The 17,246-nt window shown below is 49.2% G+C and overlaps 1 protein-coding gene and 1 long non-coding RNA gene across 2 annotated transcripts in view; one reads left to right on the top strand and one right to left on the bottom strand.

Annotated features, from left to right (window-relative positions):
- Positions 1 to 387: 387 nt before the first annotated feature.
- LOC126993746 (ras-GEF domain-containing family member 1B-A-like) overlaps positions 388 to 17,246 on the bottom strand; it is an 85,015-nt gene continuing 68,156 nt past the window's right edge. Inside the window, exons 3-6 of the mRNA XM_050852920.1 lie at positions 15,199 to 15,420; positions 4,291 to 4,452; positions 1,818 to 1,916; positions 388 to 783 (exon numbers count right to left, since the gene is read on the bottom strand). Of these exons, the coding sequence (XP_050708877.1) occupies positions 403 to 783; positions 1,818 to 1,916; positions 4,291 to 4,452; positions 15,199 to 15,420 (864 nt within the window). The 3' untranslated portion in view covers positions 388 to 402. The remainder of the gene's footprint in view (positions 784 to 1,817; positions 1,917 to 4,290; positions 4,453 to 15,198; positions 15,421 to 17,246) is intronic.
- Positions 8,275 to 10,653, top strand: LOC126993747 (uncharacterized). The gene is made up of 2 exons (XR_007748216.1): positions 8,275 to 8,992; positions 9,243 to 10,653. It is a non-coding gene; the product is annotated as an uncharacterized LOC126993747 (long non-coding RNA).

Raw genomic sequence — 17,246 nt, 5'->3', positions numbered from 1 at the left:
TATAAAAGGGTCGCTTTATAAGACATTTCACAGCCCAAGAACGCATATTTGACAAGGCTTTCGCAGGAGTTGTTGGTATTTCCAGGAGTAGTTTTATGACCCTGGTGGTAGTGTGCCCCTTCTTCTGTACCATGAACGTAGAAACACATATTTGATAAGGCTTTCGTAGGAGTTGTGGGTATTTATAGGAGTAGTTTTATGACCCTGGTGGTAGTGTGACCCTTCTTCTGTACCATGAACCTAGAAACACATATTTGATAAGGCTTTCGTAGGAGTTGTGGGCATTTCCAGGGGTAGTTGTATGACCCTGGTGGTAGTGTGACCCTTCTTCTGTACCATGAACCTAGAAACACATATTTGATAAGGCTTTCGTAGGAGTTGTGGGTATTTATAGGAGTAGTTTTATGACCCTGGTGGTAGTGTGACCCTTCTTCTGTAGCATGAACCTGAAGAAACACTCATTAGAACCCGACTGACCCCCTCTTTGACCTTTTGAAATAGCTGATGTGTGAAGCGAAGGTGTCTAAGAATACAAGGCTCTCCTCCGGTACTCACCATACAAGCGTGAGTAGCCACCAGGTAGGAGAGTCTATTGAACCACTGAATGTAACACTCGAGGTTGCTAGTCTTCTTGAGGTCCTTATAGCAAGCGTCCAGGTTATCCTTGGCGAAGGCTTGCACGAATTCCTCCGGCCCGATGTACGATAGCTTCTCCAGCTCCACGTGGGTCAGCTGTTGCGCCATGACCAGGGGACTTATGCACACCTCCGTGATGTCCACCGGCTGGGAGAGGGGGGGGAAAAGGTAGTGGTGGTAGTAGTAGTAGTAGTAGTAGTAGTAGTAGTAGTAGTAGTAGTAGTAGTAATAGTAGTAATAGTAACACACACACACACACACACACACACACACACACACACACACACACACACACACACACACACCCGTATCCTCGACAACCTAAGCAATACCAAAACACAGAGCGAGACGGTTGTGTGTGTGTGTGTGTGTGTGTGTGTGCAACCCGTCACTCAAGTGTTTAAACCAATTCTCTTCCCACTGCTCTGAGTCCCACGTGCAATGAAGGCCAGTTAAGCCGTGACACTCGCGGTCAAACCCATCACAAGTTAGATGCAAGGGGATGGCCAGAAGGGTCATTGGAAGGAGTGCGGAGTGGAGCGAGGGAAGGAAACTCAGGCGGAGAGGGAGTGGCGGGAAAGAGAAAAAAATAAGAGGAGTTGTGGTGTTGAGGAGGTTGTGGGCGGGGAGTGAGGTGGAGTTTGCAAAGTTTGGTTTTTGGCACTGCAAGTCAAGGAGAGGAGGAGGAGGAGAGGAGGAAGAGGAGGAGGAAGGGGAAGAAGAGGAGGAGGAGAAGAGAAGAGGAAGAGGAGAGGAGAGAAGAGGAGGTGGAGAGGAGGAAGAGGAAGAGGAGGAGGAAGGGGAAGAAGAGGAGGAGGAGGAGGAGGAGGAGGAGGAAGGGGAAGAAGAGGAGGAGGAGAAGAGAAGAGAAGAGGAGAGGAGAGGAGGAAGAGGAGGAGGAAGGGGAAGAAGAGGAGGAGGAGGAGGAGGAGGAGGAGGAGGAGGAGGAGGAAGGGGAAGAAGAGGAGGAGGAGAAGAGAAGAGAAGAGGAGAGGAGAGAAGAGGAGAGAAGAGGAGAGAAGAGAAGAGGAAGAAGAGGAAGAAATCGCTAACATGGCATTATAAAACCGGAAGCCTTGTCCGTGGTTGTGACGAAGGGAGGTTGATGAGGGCTGGGCTGAGGCGTTAGAGGTGGAAGATCACACACAGCAAAGGAAACAGGAAGGGCTCACAACACCAACCTGAGAGATGAAGTCCACGGGCGCAGGGGCGGGGGCCTTAGCGAGCCCTTCCTCGTAACGTTCCAGCTGGGTCAGTTTGTTGAGTAGATTGTGCAGAACCTGAGGGAGGAAAGACGGGCTGAGTCACAGAGCCATCCCAGAAAAGGGGTGGGGGGGTGGGGGGTAGGGGGGGAGGACGAGACACTACTGACGAGGGAAAAAAAGGTTTCGTTTAGTCGGCGCAACATCTGTGGTCATTTGCCGGAGAGAGACAGAAGGGGAAGGAATTATAGGAGAAGGGAATACACCCCAGGAGACGGGACACAACCCTCGATTAATACCTGGTACCCATTAACTGCTGGGTGGACAGGGGCGTAGGGTATCGGAAAAGGAATGTTTGGAAAGTTTCGTTTAGTCGGCGCAACATCTGTGGTCATATGCCGGAGAGACAAAAGGGGGAAGGAATTATAGGAGAAGGGAACAGACCCCAGGAGACGGGACACAACCCTCGATTAATACCTGGTACCCATTCACTGCTGGGTGGACAGGGGCGTAGGGTATCGGAAAAGGAAAGTTTGGAAAGTTTCGTTTAGTCGGCGCAACATCTGTGGTCATATGCCGGAGAGACAAAAGGGGGAAGGAATTATAGGAGAAGGGAACAGACCCCAGGAGACGGGACACAACCCCCGATTAATACCTGGTACCCATTCACTGCTGGGTGGACAGGGGCGTAGGGTATCGGAAAAGCCGCCCAAGTATTTCCACTCCACCCGGGAATCGAACCCTAGCTCTCTCTGTCGTGAGCCGAGTGTGCTAACCACTGCACCACGAAGCCCCTTTCAGGACTGGACACAGAAAGGAACAGAGTGATTCAGCACCTTGAGCCACAGGACGGCGCCGCTGTGGTGAGGCGTCACATACTAGGAGGTCTAAATATATCTTGACTATTCATCATTTCTGTCACGTTTCAACTTTTCAACTCCCGCTTGTGAAGGAGGCAGGTCAGGCTGAGGCGAGGGAATCTGAAAAACCTCAGCTGTGCGGCGGCCAGGATTCGAACTCGCGTCCCTCCTGGAGCTCCTGAACGCGGGGCCGTCACGCTAACCACTGAGCCACCACCTCCGAGCACATTACCGGATCATGTGCCGCAACAAACCAACCGTCTATTCACTGCTTCTGGTGTGGAGCCCCCCCCCCAAAAAAAAAAGAAAATAATAATAATAGAAAAAAAATAGATATAAAAAAAATCAGCATTAGACTACAATTCAAGCAAGATTTTGTAGGCCTGGACCCCGGCAGCCCTCCACCACCCCGGCGTGAGAGCCCTGGACGCAACACAACAACGGGCGCATTGTGACCCAAATATTACGCGCTGGATGGAAGTCAGTCACGCGTCAAGTTGTGTACCATTAGGAGGAGCCCTCACATGTAGGCGGCCACGTCCAGGCAAGTCCCAGCTTTTCTGACGTTAACCCGGTAGCAGCGACGGGCCAAATTTGTGGCTTCACCGTGTAGCAGCGACGGGCCAAATTTGTGGCTTCACCGTGTAGCAGCGACGGGCCAAATTTGTGGCTTCACCGTGTAGCAGCGACGGGCCAAATTTGTGGCTTCACCGTGTAGCAGCGACGGGCCAAATTTGTGGCTTCACCGTGTAGCAGCGACGGGCCAAATTTGTGGCTTTACCGTGTAGCAGCGACGGGCCAAATTTGTGGCTTCACCGTGTAGCAGCGACGGGCCAAATTTGTGCCATGATATAAACCCCCCAAAATAGATGATACATAAACTGATCACAAATGCTTTGATATATATTATGAAATGGTTTGTGTGAGGGGTGAGTTTTTCTCATTATTCTCGCTTGGAGGGACCATTAAGAAACATGATCCCCGCTGCTACCCTAATGTCCACCTCTTCCCTCCCATGGCACACGCACACACGCCTGACGGGCAGGGCGTCGCGCGGCATGAAACTGGGAGTGTCACCCTTCCACTTGTCCGTCTGGCAGCTGAGTGAATTCATGTGTGTGTGTGTGTGTGTGTGTACCGCAATAAGCCGGCATGACGAGGTTGTATTCGAGGTTGGAAAGTTTCGTTTAGTCGGCGCAACATCTGTGGTCATGCCGGAGAGAGACAGAAGGGGAAGGAATTATAGGAGAAGGGAACAGTTGGAAAGTTTGGTTTAGTGGGCGCAACATCTGTGGTCATATGCCGGAGCGAGACAGAAGGGGAAGGAATTATAGGAGAAGGGAACAGACCCCAGGAGACGGGACACAACCCCCGATTAATACCTGGTACCCATTCACTGCTGGGTGGACAGGGGCGTAGGGTATCGGAAAAGCCGCCCAAATTTTTTCACTCGGTTGTGAGCCGAGTGTGCTAACCACTGCACCACGAAGCCCACCGTGTATTTGAAGTCTGTGTGATGAGCCAGTAAATCAGTATGTTATGAAGGTGGTCGTGGGAGTCAGCGGGGAGGGGTCTGGGCGGAGGAAACCAACCTGTGTCACGTCGCGGCGCAGCGCGGGTTGGAGCGCGATGCAGCGGTGCGTCATTGTGCGAACGCTTCCCATCATGCGCTCGTCCCGGAAGTCATAGGGGAAGGTCTCACTCCACTCGCCGAGCAGCTGAACCATGTGGGCCACGAACCGACCCAGCTTGTCCTGCGGGGAGGGAGGCGGGTGAGGGCGTGAAAGAAGAATAAGATAATCTACTTATTTACAATTTTTTTTTACAACAAAGGAGACAGCTCAAGGGCACACAAAAGGAAACAATAATAAAAAAAAGCCCGCTACTCGCTGCTCCTAAAAAAAAAAGAATCGAAAGAGGTGGCCGAAAGCGAGTTCATCAAATACAGAGGAGTTAGTTCAAGGGCATTAAAAAAGGTAACAAATATTAAAAAAAGCCCGCTACTCACTGCTCCTATAAAGAGTTAGAGGAGTGGCCGAAAGATAGGTCAATTTCGGGAGGAGAGGTGTCCTGATACCCTCCACTTGAAAGAGTTCAAGTCGTAGGCACTAGGAAATACAGATGAAGGATGATTGTTCCAGAGTTTACCAGCGTGAGGGATGAAAGAGTGAAGATGCTGGTTGACTCTTGCATAAGGGATTTGGACAGTATAGGGATGAAAGAGTGAAGATGCTGGTTAACTCTTGCATAAGGGGTTTGGACAGTATAGGGATGAAAGAGTGAAGATGCTGGTTAACTCTTGCATAAGGGGTTTGGACAGTATAGGGATGAAAGAGTGAAGATGCTGGTTAACTCTTGCATAAGGGGTTTGGACAGTATAGGGATGAAAGAGTGAAGATGCTGGTTAACTCTTGCCTAAGGGTTTGGACAGTATAGGGATGAAAGAGTGAAGATGCTGGTTAACTCTTGCATAAGGGGTTTGGACAGTATAGGGATGAAAGAGTGAAGATGCTGGTTAACTCTTGCATAAGGGGTTTGGACAGTATAGGGATGAAAAAGTGAAGATGTTGGTTAACTCTTGCATAAGGGGTTTGGACAGTATAGGGATGAAAAAGTGAAGATGCTGGTTAACTCTTGCATCAGGGGTTTGGACAGTATAGGGATGAAAGAGTGAAGATGTTGGTTAACTCTTGCATAAGGGGTTTGGACAGTATAGGGATGAAAGAGTGAAGATGCTGGTTAACTCTTGCATAAGGGGTTTGGACAGTATAGGGATGAAAGAGTGAAGATGCTGGTTAACTCTTGCATAAGGGGTTTGGACAGTATAGGGATGAAAGAGTGAAGATGCTGGTTAACTCTTGCATAAGGGGTTTGGACAGTATAGGGATGAGCATGAGTAGAAAGTCGTGTCATGCAGTTAGCAAGTTCAGAAGAGCAGTCAGCGTGAAAATATTGATAGAAGATAGAGAGGCAACATGGCGGCGGAATTTAAGAGGTAGAAGACTATCAGCGAAGCGAAAGAAGAATAAGATGATCTACTCCTTTATGAATTACAGCACCAAGTTCATCAAATACACGTATGGAGAATAAAGACAAAGAAGGCTCGATATTGCTTTGAAATTAAAATAAGCTTAGCCAGCAAACTAATACTATAAGTCTTGTCTTGGCTTAATAAGTAATGGCTTGTAGTGTGTGTGTGTGTGTGTGTGTGTGTGTGTGTGTGTGTGTGTGTGTGTGTGTGTGTGTGTGTGTGTGTGTGTGAATGTCAGCATTAGAACATATTTTGTGCTAACAGAGACTGACCATCGGCTTGGATACTATTGAAAATGCTCGTTTGACGCTGCTCCAATAACTGAAGTAGATTTCGTTAGAGTATAAAAACCGATCACATGAAAATCCTGGAGTTGGAAAGTTTCGTTTAGTCGGCGCAACATCTGTGGTCATATGCCGGAGAGAGACAGGAGGGGGAAGGAATTATAGGAGAAGGGAACAGACCCCAGGAGACGGGACACAACCCCCGATTAATACCTGGTACCCATTCACTACTGGGTGGACAGGGGCGTAGGGTATCGTAAAAGCCGCCAAAATTTTTCCACTCCTCCCGGGAATCGAACCCAGGCTCTCTTGGTTGTGAGCCGAGTGTGCTAACCACTGCACCACGAAGCCCCGGACCTGATACCGAGGCAGCCAGCGGGGGAGGCGGATTGAGTTAGTTTGTAGCGACAGACAGACAGACAGACAGACAACACTTCGCAACACAATCTCTTGACAAGCGCGACTTTAAAGAAATCCAAACATTAATCTGCCGGCATTTCTTTTCTGTTTTATTTTCTCCTCCTCCTCCTCCTCCTCCTCCTCCTCCTCCTCCTCCTCCTCCTCCTCCTCCTCCTCCTCCCCCTCCTCCTCTTTCTCTGCTTAAACTTCTTTCTCTCGTTTTTACTTCTTGTCGTTCTTCCTCGTCCAGTTCTTGTTCTGTCTGTCTGTCTGTCTGTCTGTCTGTCTGTCTGTCTGTCTGTCTGTCTGTCTGTCTGTCTGTCTGTCTGTCTGTCTGTCTGTCTGTCTGTCTGTCTGTCTGTCTGTCTGTCTGTCTCTCTCTCTCTCTCTCTCTCTCTCTCTCTCTCTCTCTCTCTCTCTCTCTCTCTCTCTCTCTCTCTCATTACAACGTCACCTTGACAACCTGATTTTCCTTTTCAAACACCTAAACAAACCCAAAGCGACACATCCAGTTAGCCGAAGTTCTTCATAACATATCCTCTCTCTCGTGTCCATCAGAACTCACCGAGACTCACACCCAGAAAACTTAGTCGAAGCTCTTCATATACTATCCTATCTCTCGTGTCCATCAGAACTCACCGAGACTCACACCCAGAAAACTTAATTCGAAGCTCTCATATCCTATCCTATCTCTCGTGTCCATCAGAACTCACAGAGACTCACACCCAGAAAACTTAGTCGAAGCTCTTCATATACTATCCTCTCTCTCGTGTCCTTCAGAACTCACCGAGACTCACACCCAGAAAACTTAGTCGAAGCTCTTCATAACATATCCTCTCTCTCGTGTCCTTCAGAACTCACAGAGACTCACACCCAGAAAACTTTAACCACTTCCACGATACAAGAGTGGAACAAACATTGAACGGAAGGCAAGTTTAAGCCATCTCCTCCTGGCTCCTGCTGCCCCCCGGAACTCCTTCTTGATTCACTTGGACGGTTTCCTCTAGAGTCCGGGTTGATGGGTGGTCTTCAGGACAGCATGTGGGTAGTTTTAAGCCACTCGGCGGTGACTGAAAAATCCCAGGTGGTAGCGTGGGGATTCGAACCCGTGTCGTCCATCACGTGGTGAATGTGGGCCCAGCACACTACCACTGAGCCACCGCCTACGATATGCTCTCTCTCCCTATCAACCTCGTGTCTAGGCTACCTCTTCTTGCTGTCCCGCCTCCCATGCTATCTCCAGTGTCCATTCTCGTGTCTGCGCCGCTCCTGACTTCTCACTCCCCGCCCAGCCGCCGGGAAACACTATAACGAAATCTGTGTATCTGATGCACTGCAGACACAAAGCGATCTCTCCTCTGCACACACGCGCGGGCCTGAAGGAGTTGTTGGCTCGCTCGATTCTTAGCGGACTCAACACTGCCTTTCTTCTTCTTCTTCTTCTTCTTCTCCTCCTCCTCTCATTCTTCCTTTCCGTCGTGTTTCGTAGGTTTTGAATTCGCTCGCCCGGAGAGAGGTTACACGAATGATCTTATGTGTGCCTGTTCGTTCGTTCGTTTGAGAAGTGTGTTTGGCTTTTATGGATGTTTTGTTTTGTTTTTTATCTTATGTGTGTAGACAGTGATAACCTTTGCTTGTTCGTTTTCTTATGCCCTTTCCTTCTTCTTCCTCTTTCTCTTTCTCCTCCTTCTCCCTTACTTCCTACTTTTCCTTCTTCTTCTTCTTCTTCTTCTTCTTCTTCTTCTTCTTCTTCTTCTTCTTCTTCTTCTTCTCCTCCTCCTCCTCCTTCTCTCTTTTTATTCTTCCTTTGATTAATATTATTTTCATCATTCTTTTTGTTTTTTTTCTTCTTTTCGTTCTTCTTTTTTTTTCTTCTTCTTCGTCTTCTTTATCTTTTTCTTCTTCTTCTTCATCTTAGTTATCTTCTTCTTCTCGTTCTTCTTCTTTCTTTCCTTCTTCTTCTTCTTCTTTATCTTTTCCTTCTTGCTCTTCTTTTCATCTCATCATCTTTTCATTATTTTTCAAGTCTTGTTATTTCTATCCCTCCCTGTCATGACCACGCGCGCGCATCCCTCGGCGTCCCCTCGGCGTCAATGGCAGACTCACGGTTCACGGCTTCAAGAGGTTTGCGGATTATCTCGACTCCAGCGGCGCGCACAATAACACCTCGCTGACACAACCTCCTCCTCGCCTCTCTTCACCCTCCCACCCACTGACTCTGAATCAACGCCAGCTCGTCAATTAACACACACACACACACACACACACACACACACACACACTCCAATCATCGCCCACTCTCTCACCAACACCTTTCACTTAACAAGATTTAGTCCGTTTCAGATTGCCGCCCACAGATGTTCTCGTGTGTGTTTGGCGACGTTGTTAATTAAGCTGTTTTTGAGATTAGGTAAGGTAAGGTAAGGTATGGTTAGGTAAGGTTTGGTAAGGTACGGTAAGGTGAGATAAGGTAAGGTGAGGTTAGATAGGGTAAGGTTAGGTAAGGTAAGGTAAGGTAAGGTTAGGTAAGGTAAGGTTAGGTAAGGTAAGGTAAGGTAAGGTAAGGTAAGGTAAGGTAAGGTTAGGTAAGGTATGGTAAGGTAAGGTAAGGTAAGGTTAGGTAAGGTGAGGTAAGGTTAGGTAAGGTAAGGTAAGGTTAGGTAAGGTAAGGTAAGGTAAGGTAAGGTAAGGTAAGGTAAGGTTAGGTAAGGTGAGGTAAGGTAAGGTTAGGTTAGGTTAGGTAAGGTTAGATAAGGTAAGGGTAGGTAAGGTGAGGTAATGTAAGGTAAGGTTAGGTAAGGTAAGGTAAGGTTAGGTAAGGTAAGGTTAGGTAAGGTAAGGTAAGGTTAGGTAAGGTAAGGTAAGGTTAGGTAAGGTAAGGTAAGGTAAGGTAAGGTAAGGTAAGGTAAGGTAAGGTTAGGTAAGGTAAGGTAAGGTAAGGTAAGGTAAGGTTAGGTAAGGTTAGGTAAGGTTAGGTAAGGTAAGGTAAGGTAAGGTAAGGTAAGGTTAGGTAAGGTAAGGTAAGGTAAGGTTAGGTAAGGTAAGGTAAGGTAAGGTAAGGTAAGGTAAGGTTAGGTAAGGTTAGGTAAGGTAAGGTAAGGTTAGGTAAGGTAAGGTAAGGTAAGGTAAGGTAAGGTTAGGTAAGGTTAGGTAAGGTAAGGTAAGGTAAATAAGATACGGTAAATAAGGTAAGGGAAGTATTTTGGTAACAGACGAACACACACACACACACACACACACACACACACACACACACACACACACGTACAACGGGGGAACATAATCACCCTGCTCGTTACTCGTTGAATATTGTGAAGCGCCAATTTACGCGATGGCAAATATATTATACAACAGCAAATGCCCTCGTCATAAAAATAATTTGGAAGCATTTCGTAAAACCGTATATAGTTGACATTTTGCGCTGAAATCTAATTCCTTCAAACTGAATTTTCAAGCACGAGGCCGTGGCGGTGCTGCCCCCTCACGGCCAACTAATGCCAACACATCCACCGCTCACTCTCTGGGTCGTATATAAGACATTTCGCCGCCCAAGAACACCTATTTGACAAGGCTTTCGTGGGAGTTGCGGGCATGTCTAGGGGGTAGTTTTATGACCCTGGTGGTAGTGTGACCCTTCTTCTGTACCGTGAACCTGAAGAAACACTCATTAGAACCTGAAGCTGATGAGGAAGGAAGGAATTGTATTATAAGACATTTCGCCGCCCAAGAACACCTGTTTGACAAGGCTTTCGTGGGAGTTGCGGGCATGTCTAGGGGTAGTTTTATGACCCTGATGGTAGTGTGACCCTTCTTCTGTACCGTGAACCTCAGGAAACACTCATTAGAACCCGACTGATCCCCTCTTTGACCTTTAGAAATAGCTGATGTGAGAATGGACAAAAACATTCAAACAACAACAAAAACGACGATAACGACGCTACGCTATTGGGGTAGGCGGTGGCTGAGTGGTAGCGTGCTGGGCCCACATTCGCCGCGTGTGGGACGTCGCGGGTTCGAATCCCCACGCTACCACCTGGGATTTTTCAGTCACCGCCGAGTGGCTTAAAACTACCCACATGCTGTCCTGAAGACCACCCATCAACCCGGACTCTAGAGGAAACCGTCCAAGTGAATCAAGAAGGAGTTCCGGGGGGCAGCATGAGCCAAGAGAAGATGGCGCCACTATAAACACTTGCCTGCGACATGACGGGCTGGGGCCAAACACCATCCAGGCCCCTCAAGTGAGCTTACCGGCGTTACAGGCGTACACGTAAAAAAGAAAAAAAATGCAACAATACAGTAGAGGAGTGCCCCCCCCCCAAAAAAAAAAATAAAAAAATAACCCAGCTCCTTTGAACCCCGTCTTTCTCCCTCCTCGTCTCTCACTGCCTCACCCTCGACCAGGCACCCAGCAATCCCTGACACACTCGGACAATGCTCTATTCACGAAGCCTTCATTCACCTCGCGTCCCTGTACTCTCGCCTCGTATTGGACTCCTGGACTCTCTCTCTCATGATTCTGCCGACTGTTCAAACGACATTCACATCTATAAATCCATCTTTTCTTTTTGTTTCTATGTGTTGAAGAACCTCGGTATGAAATGACTCTCCGTTCCGACCAAGAAAAATATCATCTCTCTCTCTCTCTCTCTCTCTCTCTCTCATGATTCTGTCGACTGTTCAACGACACTCACATATATAACTTCCATCTTCTTTTTGTTTTCATGTGTTGAAGAACCTCCCCAGAAAATAACTCTCCGCCCCGACCCAGAAAAATCTCATGCAAAATACGTCCTCGTCTATACACTCTTGCCTGCCTGCGAGGACTTATCATGCACTTTATATTCAACACAGTGTCTCACTTGGGGGAGAGATTTTGCATTACCTGTGCGGTATATTTTTTTGCCTGGATTTTTATTTATTTCTTGAGATGAGTCCTATGGTCGGCCCAAGGCTTCTTCCCGGTGGATCCTGATGGTCGGCCCAAGGCTTCTTCCCGGTGGATCCTGATGGTCGGCCCAAGGCTTCTTCCCGGTGGATCCTGATGGTCGGCCCAAGGCTTCTTCCCGGTGGATCCTGATGGTCGGCCCAAGGCTTCTTCCGGTGGATCCTGATGGTCGGCCCAAGGCTTCGTCCCCGTGGATCCTGATGGTCGGCCCAAGGCTTCTTCCCGGTGGATCCTGATGGTCGGCCCAAGGCTTCTTCCCGGTGGATCCTGATGGTCGGCCCAAGGCTTCTTCCCGGTGGATCCTGATGGTCGGCCCAAGGCTTCTTCCCGGTGGATCCTGATGATAGGCCCAAGGCTTCTTCCCGGTGGATCCTGATGGTCGGCCCAAGGCTTCTTCCCGGTGGGGCCTGATGGTCGGCCCAAGGCTTCTTCCCGGTGGATCCTGATGATAGGCCCAAGGCTTCTTCCCGGTGGATCCTGATGGTCGGCCCAAGGCTTCTTCCAGGTGGATACTGATGCTTGGCCCAAGGCTACTTCCAGTGGATCCTGATGGTCGGCCCAAGGCTTCTTCCCGGTGGATCCTGATGATAGGCCCAAGGCTTCTTCCCGGTGGATCCTGATGATAGGCCCAAGGCTTCTTCCCGGTGGGGCCTGATGGTCGGCCCAAGGCTTCTTCCCGGTGGATCCTGATGATAGGCCCAAGGCTTCTTCCCGGTGGATCCTGATGATAGGCCCAAGGCTTCTTCCCGGTGGATCCTGATGGTCGGTCCAAGGCTTCTTCCCGGTGGATCCTGATGGTCGGTCCAAGGCTTCTTCCCGGTGGGGCCTGATGGTCGGTCCAAGGCTTCTTCCCGGTGGATCCTGATGATAGGCCCAAGGCTTCTTCCCGGTGGGGCCTGATGGTCGGTCCAAGGCTTCTTCCCGGTGGATCCTGATGGTCGGCCCAAGGCTTCTTCCCGGTGGATCCTGATGATAGGCCCAAGGCTTCTTCCCGGTGGATCCTGATGGTCGGTCCAAGGCTTCTTCCCGGTGGGGCCTGATGGTCGGCCCAGCCCGTTCTGGCGCAGGCGAGTGTTTATAGTGGCGCCATCTTGCATTGGCTCATGCTGCCCTCCCGGAGTTCATCTTTAATCCTAGAATCTAGAGTCCGGGTTGATAGGTGGTCTTCTGGACAGCATGTGGGTAGTTTTAAGCCACTCGGCGGCGGCTGAAAAATCCCAGCTTGGTAGCACCGGGCGGGGATTGAACTCGCGTCGTCCTGAACGCGGCGCCGTCACGCTATCCATTCAGCCACCGCCTCCCTGGGCTTAACTCATCACTTTTCCCTGATACAATATGGTTACGCAGCATCTTCAGTGACTACACAATGTACTTCGGATATTAACTGACGGAGTAATGTAATTCAGCCATATGTCTCAACGCACTGCGAAAACGTATCTTAACCTACAGGACCCCTGAGGTTACTCATTAAACAGCCCCCGTTGACATGGTGTATATTTTGCCCTGACCAGCCTTTGAGGTCGGCACACTGGCGGTGAAAAAAATCATGAATGCCACGACGCGTCTTAACAAAGCAGCATTAATGAGTGTCCACTAATGAAAGGCGGCGCTCCATGAATACCGAAACGCAACATATAAACTGCCCTGATTGCGGTATTATGAGTTTCAACACGAAGTTTGGAAAGTTTCGTTTAGTCGGCGCAACATCTGTGGTCATATGCCGGAGAGAGACAGAAGGGGAAGGAATTATAGGAGAAGGGAACAGACCCCAGGAGACGGGACACAACCCCCGATTAATACCTGGTACCCATTCACTGCTGGGTGGACAGGGCGTAGGGTATCGGAAAAGCCGCCCAAATTTTTCCACTCCGCCCGGGAATCGAACCCGGGCTCTCTCAGTTGTGAGTCGAGTGTGCTAACCACTGCACCACGAAGCCCCCGGTTTCAACACGAGCCTTGCCTGCTATCCTGCCCTGGCTCGGTGTTTTTAAAATGGCATTAAATATAACACTTATGAATCTACCAAAGTACGAATATAAAAGTACATAGGTAATCTTTATTGCAAAACATATCGGCTTATTCCAAATTACTCTTTAAATAGTGATGGCGGAGTGATGGCTTGCGCTGTGGCGGTGAAGGAGGTGGGTCCCGCTAGCTATATATCATTTCATCTGACCCCAAGAGAAGGCTACACTGGCTGTCTGTACAAACGGGGCCTCATGTGCACAGGTTAGCGGGGTCATGCTACGATTAGAACAGGCTGGGTTTCGTGTGAGGAGTGGAACAGGCTGGGTTTTGTGTGAGGAGTGGAACAGGCTGGGTTTTGTGTGAGGAGTGGAACAGGCTGGGTTTTGTGTGAGGAGTGGAACAGGCTGGGTTTCGTGTGAGGAGTGGAACAGGTGGGGTTTCGTGTCAGGAGTGGAACAGGTGGGGTTTTGTGTGAGGAGTGGAACAGGCTTGGTTTTGTGTGAGGAGTGTAACAGGTGGGGTTCTGTGTTAGGAGTGGAACAGGCTGGGTTTTGTGTGAGGAGTGGAACAGGCTGCGTTTCGTGTGAGGAGTGGAACAGGCTGGGTTTTGTGTGAGGAGTGGAACAGGTGGGGTTTCGTGTGAGGAGTGGAACAGGCTGGGTTTTGTGTTAGGAGTGGAACAGGCTGGGTTTTGTGTGAGGAGTGGAACAGGCTGGGTTTTGTGTGAGGAGTGGAACAGGCTGGGTTTTGTGTGAGGAGTGGAACAGGCTGGGTTTTGTGTGAGGAGTGGAACAGGCTGGGTTTCGTGTGAGGAGTGGAACAGGCTGGGTTTTGTGTGAGGAGTGGAGCAGGCTGGCTTTTGTGTTAGGAGTGGAACAGGCTGGGTTTTGTGTGAGGAGTGGAACAGGCTGGGTTTTGTGTGAGGAGTGGAACAGGCTGCGTTTCGTGTGAGGAGTGGAACAGGAGGCGGCTTGCTCGGATGATGTCGGAGGTGAGGTTAACTTGAGCAAGATAAATTAAGTAAAGTAGACCAGATGAGGCTGAGTTGGCCGATGAAGAGTGAGTGGACTAGACCCATTTATTTATCTATTTTTTTTTACAATAAAGGAGACAGCTCAAGGGCACACAAAAAAAGGAAACAATAATAAAAAAAAGCCCGATACTCGCTGCTCCTAAAAAAGAATCCAAAGAGGTGGCCGAAAGAGAGGTCAATTTCGGGAGGAGACGTGTCCTGATACCCTCCTCCTGAAAGAGTTCAAGTCGTAGGCAGGAGGAAATACAGATGAAGGAAGATTGTTCCAGAGTTTACTAGCGTGAGGGATGAAAGAGTGAAGATGCTGGTTAACTCTTGCATAAGGGGTTTGGACAGTATAGGGATGAAAGAGTGAAGATGCTGGTTAACTCTTGCATAAGGGGTTTGGACAGTATAGGGATGAAAGAGTGAAGATGCTGGTTAACTCTTGCATAAGGGGTTTGAACAGTATAGGGATGAAAGAGTGAAGATGCTGGTTAACTCTTGCATAAGGGGTTTGAACAGTATAGGGATGAGCATGAATAGAAAGTTGTGTGCAGCGGGGCCGCGGGAGGGGGGGAGGCATGCAGTTAGCAAGTTCAGAAGAGCAGTCAGCGTGGAAATATCGATAGAAGATAGAAAGAGAGGCAACATGGCGGCGAAATTTAAGAGGTAGAAGACTATCAGTAGGAGGAGGAGAGCTGATGAGATGAAGAGCCTTAGACTCCACTCTTACAAGAACAGCAAGCATTTTTTTTTACAGCAAAGGAAACAATAAAAAAAAATCCCGCTACTTGCCGCTCCTGTAAAGAATCCGAGGAGGCGGCCGAAAGAGCAGTTCAATTATGCGTTCCTTACCTTGTTAATGGTGGAGAGGTCGTTGTCCTTGAGGCCCTGCTGCGTGAAGCCAACCTCGCAAACCCGCTGCAATAACTCGTGGGGCTTGACGAAGAGCCGCGATGACAGCAGGAAGGCGAAGAGGTAGGCTGTGTCGGGGTAGTAGACGGCGGTCGGCACAGCGTGTTGGACCAGCGCCTGCAGCGACCCCGACACCAGCACGCCGTCCTCATACACCAGGGACTGAGGGAGGGAGAGGCGGGGTGAGTGACGTGTGGGAAAAGTTGGAAGGTTTCGTTTAGTCGGCGCAACATCTGTGGTCATATGCCGGAGAGAGAGACAGAAGGGGAAGGTATTATAGGAGAAGGGAACAGACCCCAGGAGACGGGACACAACCCCCGATTAATACAAGAGAGACAGGTTTAGTTAGGGAAAGATGGAAAGTTTCGTTTAGTCGGCGCAACATCTGTGGTCATATGCCGGAGAGAGACAGAAACAGAAGGGGAAGGTATTATAGGAGAAGGGAACAGACCCCAGGAGACGGGACACAACCCCCGATTAATACAAGAGAGACAGGTTTAGTTAGGGAAAGATGGAAAGTTTCGTTTAGTCGGTGCAACATCTGTGGTCATATGCCGGAGAGAGACAGAAGGGGAAGGAATTATAGGAGAAGGGAACAGACCCCAGGAGACGGGACACAACCCCCGATTAATACAAGTAAGACAGGTAAAGTTAGGGAAAGATGGAAAGTTTCGTTTAGTCGGCGCAACATCTGTGGTCATATGCCGGAGAGAGACAGAAGGGGAAGGAATTATAGGAGAAGGGAACAGACCCCATGGAGACGGGACACAACCCCCGATTAATACAAGTGAGACAGGTTTAGTTAGGGAAAGATGGAAAGTTTCGTTTAGTCGCCGCAACATCTGTGGTCATAAGCCGGAGAGAGAGAGACAGAAGGGGAAGGAATTATAGGAGAATGGAACAGACCCCAGGAGACGGGACACAACCCCCGATTAATACAAGTGAGACAGGTTTAGTTAGGGAAAGTTGGAAAGTTTCGTTTAGTCGCCGCAACATCTGTGGTCATATGCCGGAGAGAGAGAGAGACAGAAGGGGAAGGTATTATAGGAGAAGGGAACAGACCCCAGGAGACGGGACACAACCCCCGATTAATACAAGTAAGACAGGTTAAGTTAGGGAAAGTTGGAAAGTTTCGTTTAGTCGGAGCAACATCTGTGGTCATATGCCGGAGAGAGAGACAGAAGGGGAAGGAATTATAGGAGAAGGGAACAGACCCCAGGAGACGGGACACAACCCCCGATTAATACAAGAGAGACAGGTTTAGTTAGGGAAAGATGGAAAGTTTCGTTTAGTCGGAGCAACATCTGTGGTCATATGCCGGAGAGAGACAGAAGGGGAAGGAATTATAGGAGAAGGGAACAGACCCCAGGAGACGGGACACAACCCCCGATTAATACAAGAGAGACAGGTTTAGTTAGGGAAAGATGGAAAGTTTCGTTTAGTCGGCGCAACATCTGTGGTCATATGCCGGAGAGAGAGAGAGACAGAAGGGGAAGGTATTATAGGAGAAGGGAACAGACCCCAGGAGACGGGACACAACCCCCGATTAATACAAGAGAGACAGGTTTAGTTAGGGAAAGATGGAAAGTTTCGTTTAGTCGGCGCAACATCTGTGGTCATATGCCGGAGAGAGACAGAAGGGGAAGGAATTATAGAAAGGAACAGACCCCAGGAGACGGGACACAACCCCCGATTAATACCTGGTACCCATTCACTGCTGGGTGGACAGGGGTGTAGGGTATCGGAACAGCCGCCCAAATTTTTCCACTCCGCCCGGGAATCGAACCCGGGCTCTCTTGCTTGTGAGCCGAGTGTGCTAACCACTGCACCACGAAGCCCCCCGGCAAAAAAAGAGAGAGAGAAAGAGAGAGAGAGAGAGAGCGCAGAAGCAGATGGAAGAAGGGGTGTGCTGAGGAATGAGAACAAGGGAAGATGTATATACAACTAAGCGTGAATATATCGGCTTCCTCTGTGACGTTGAAATAAAG

The sequence above is a fragment of the Eriocheir sinensis genome, unplaced genomic scaffold (genome assembly GCF_024679095.1).
Source record: "Eriocheir sinensis breed Jianghai 21 unplaced genomic scaffold, ASM2467909v1 Scaffold667, whole genome shotgun sequence".
Taxonomy (NCBI): domain Eukaryota; kingdom Metazoa; phylum Arthropoda; class Malacostraca; order Decapoda; family Varunidae; genus Eriocheir; species Eriocheir sinensis.
Note: the sequence above shows the minus strand (reverse complement) of the source record. Positions and strands in the feature narration are given on the sequence as shown.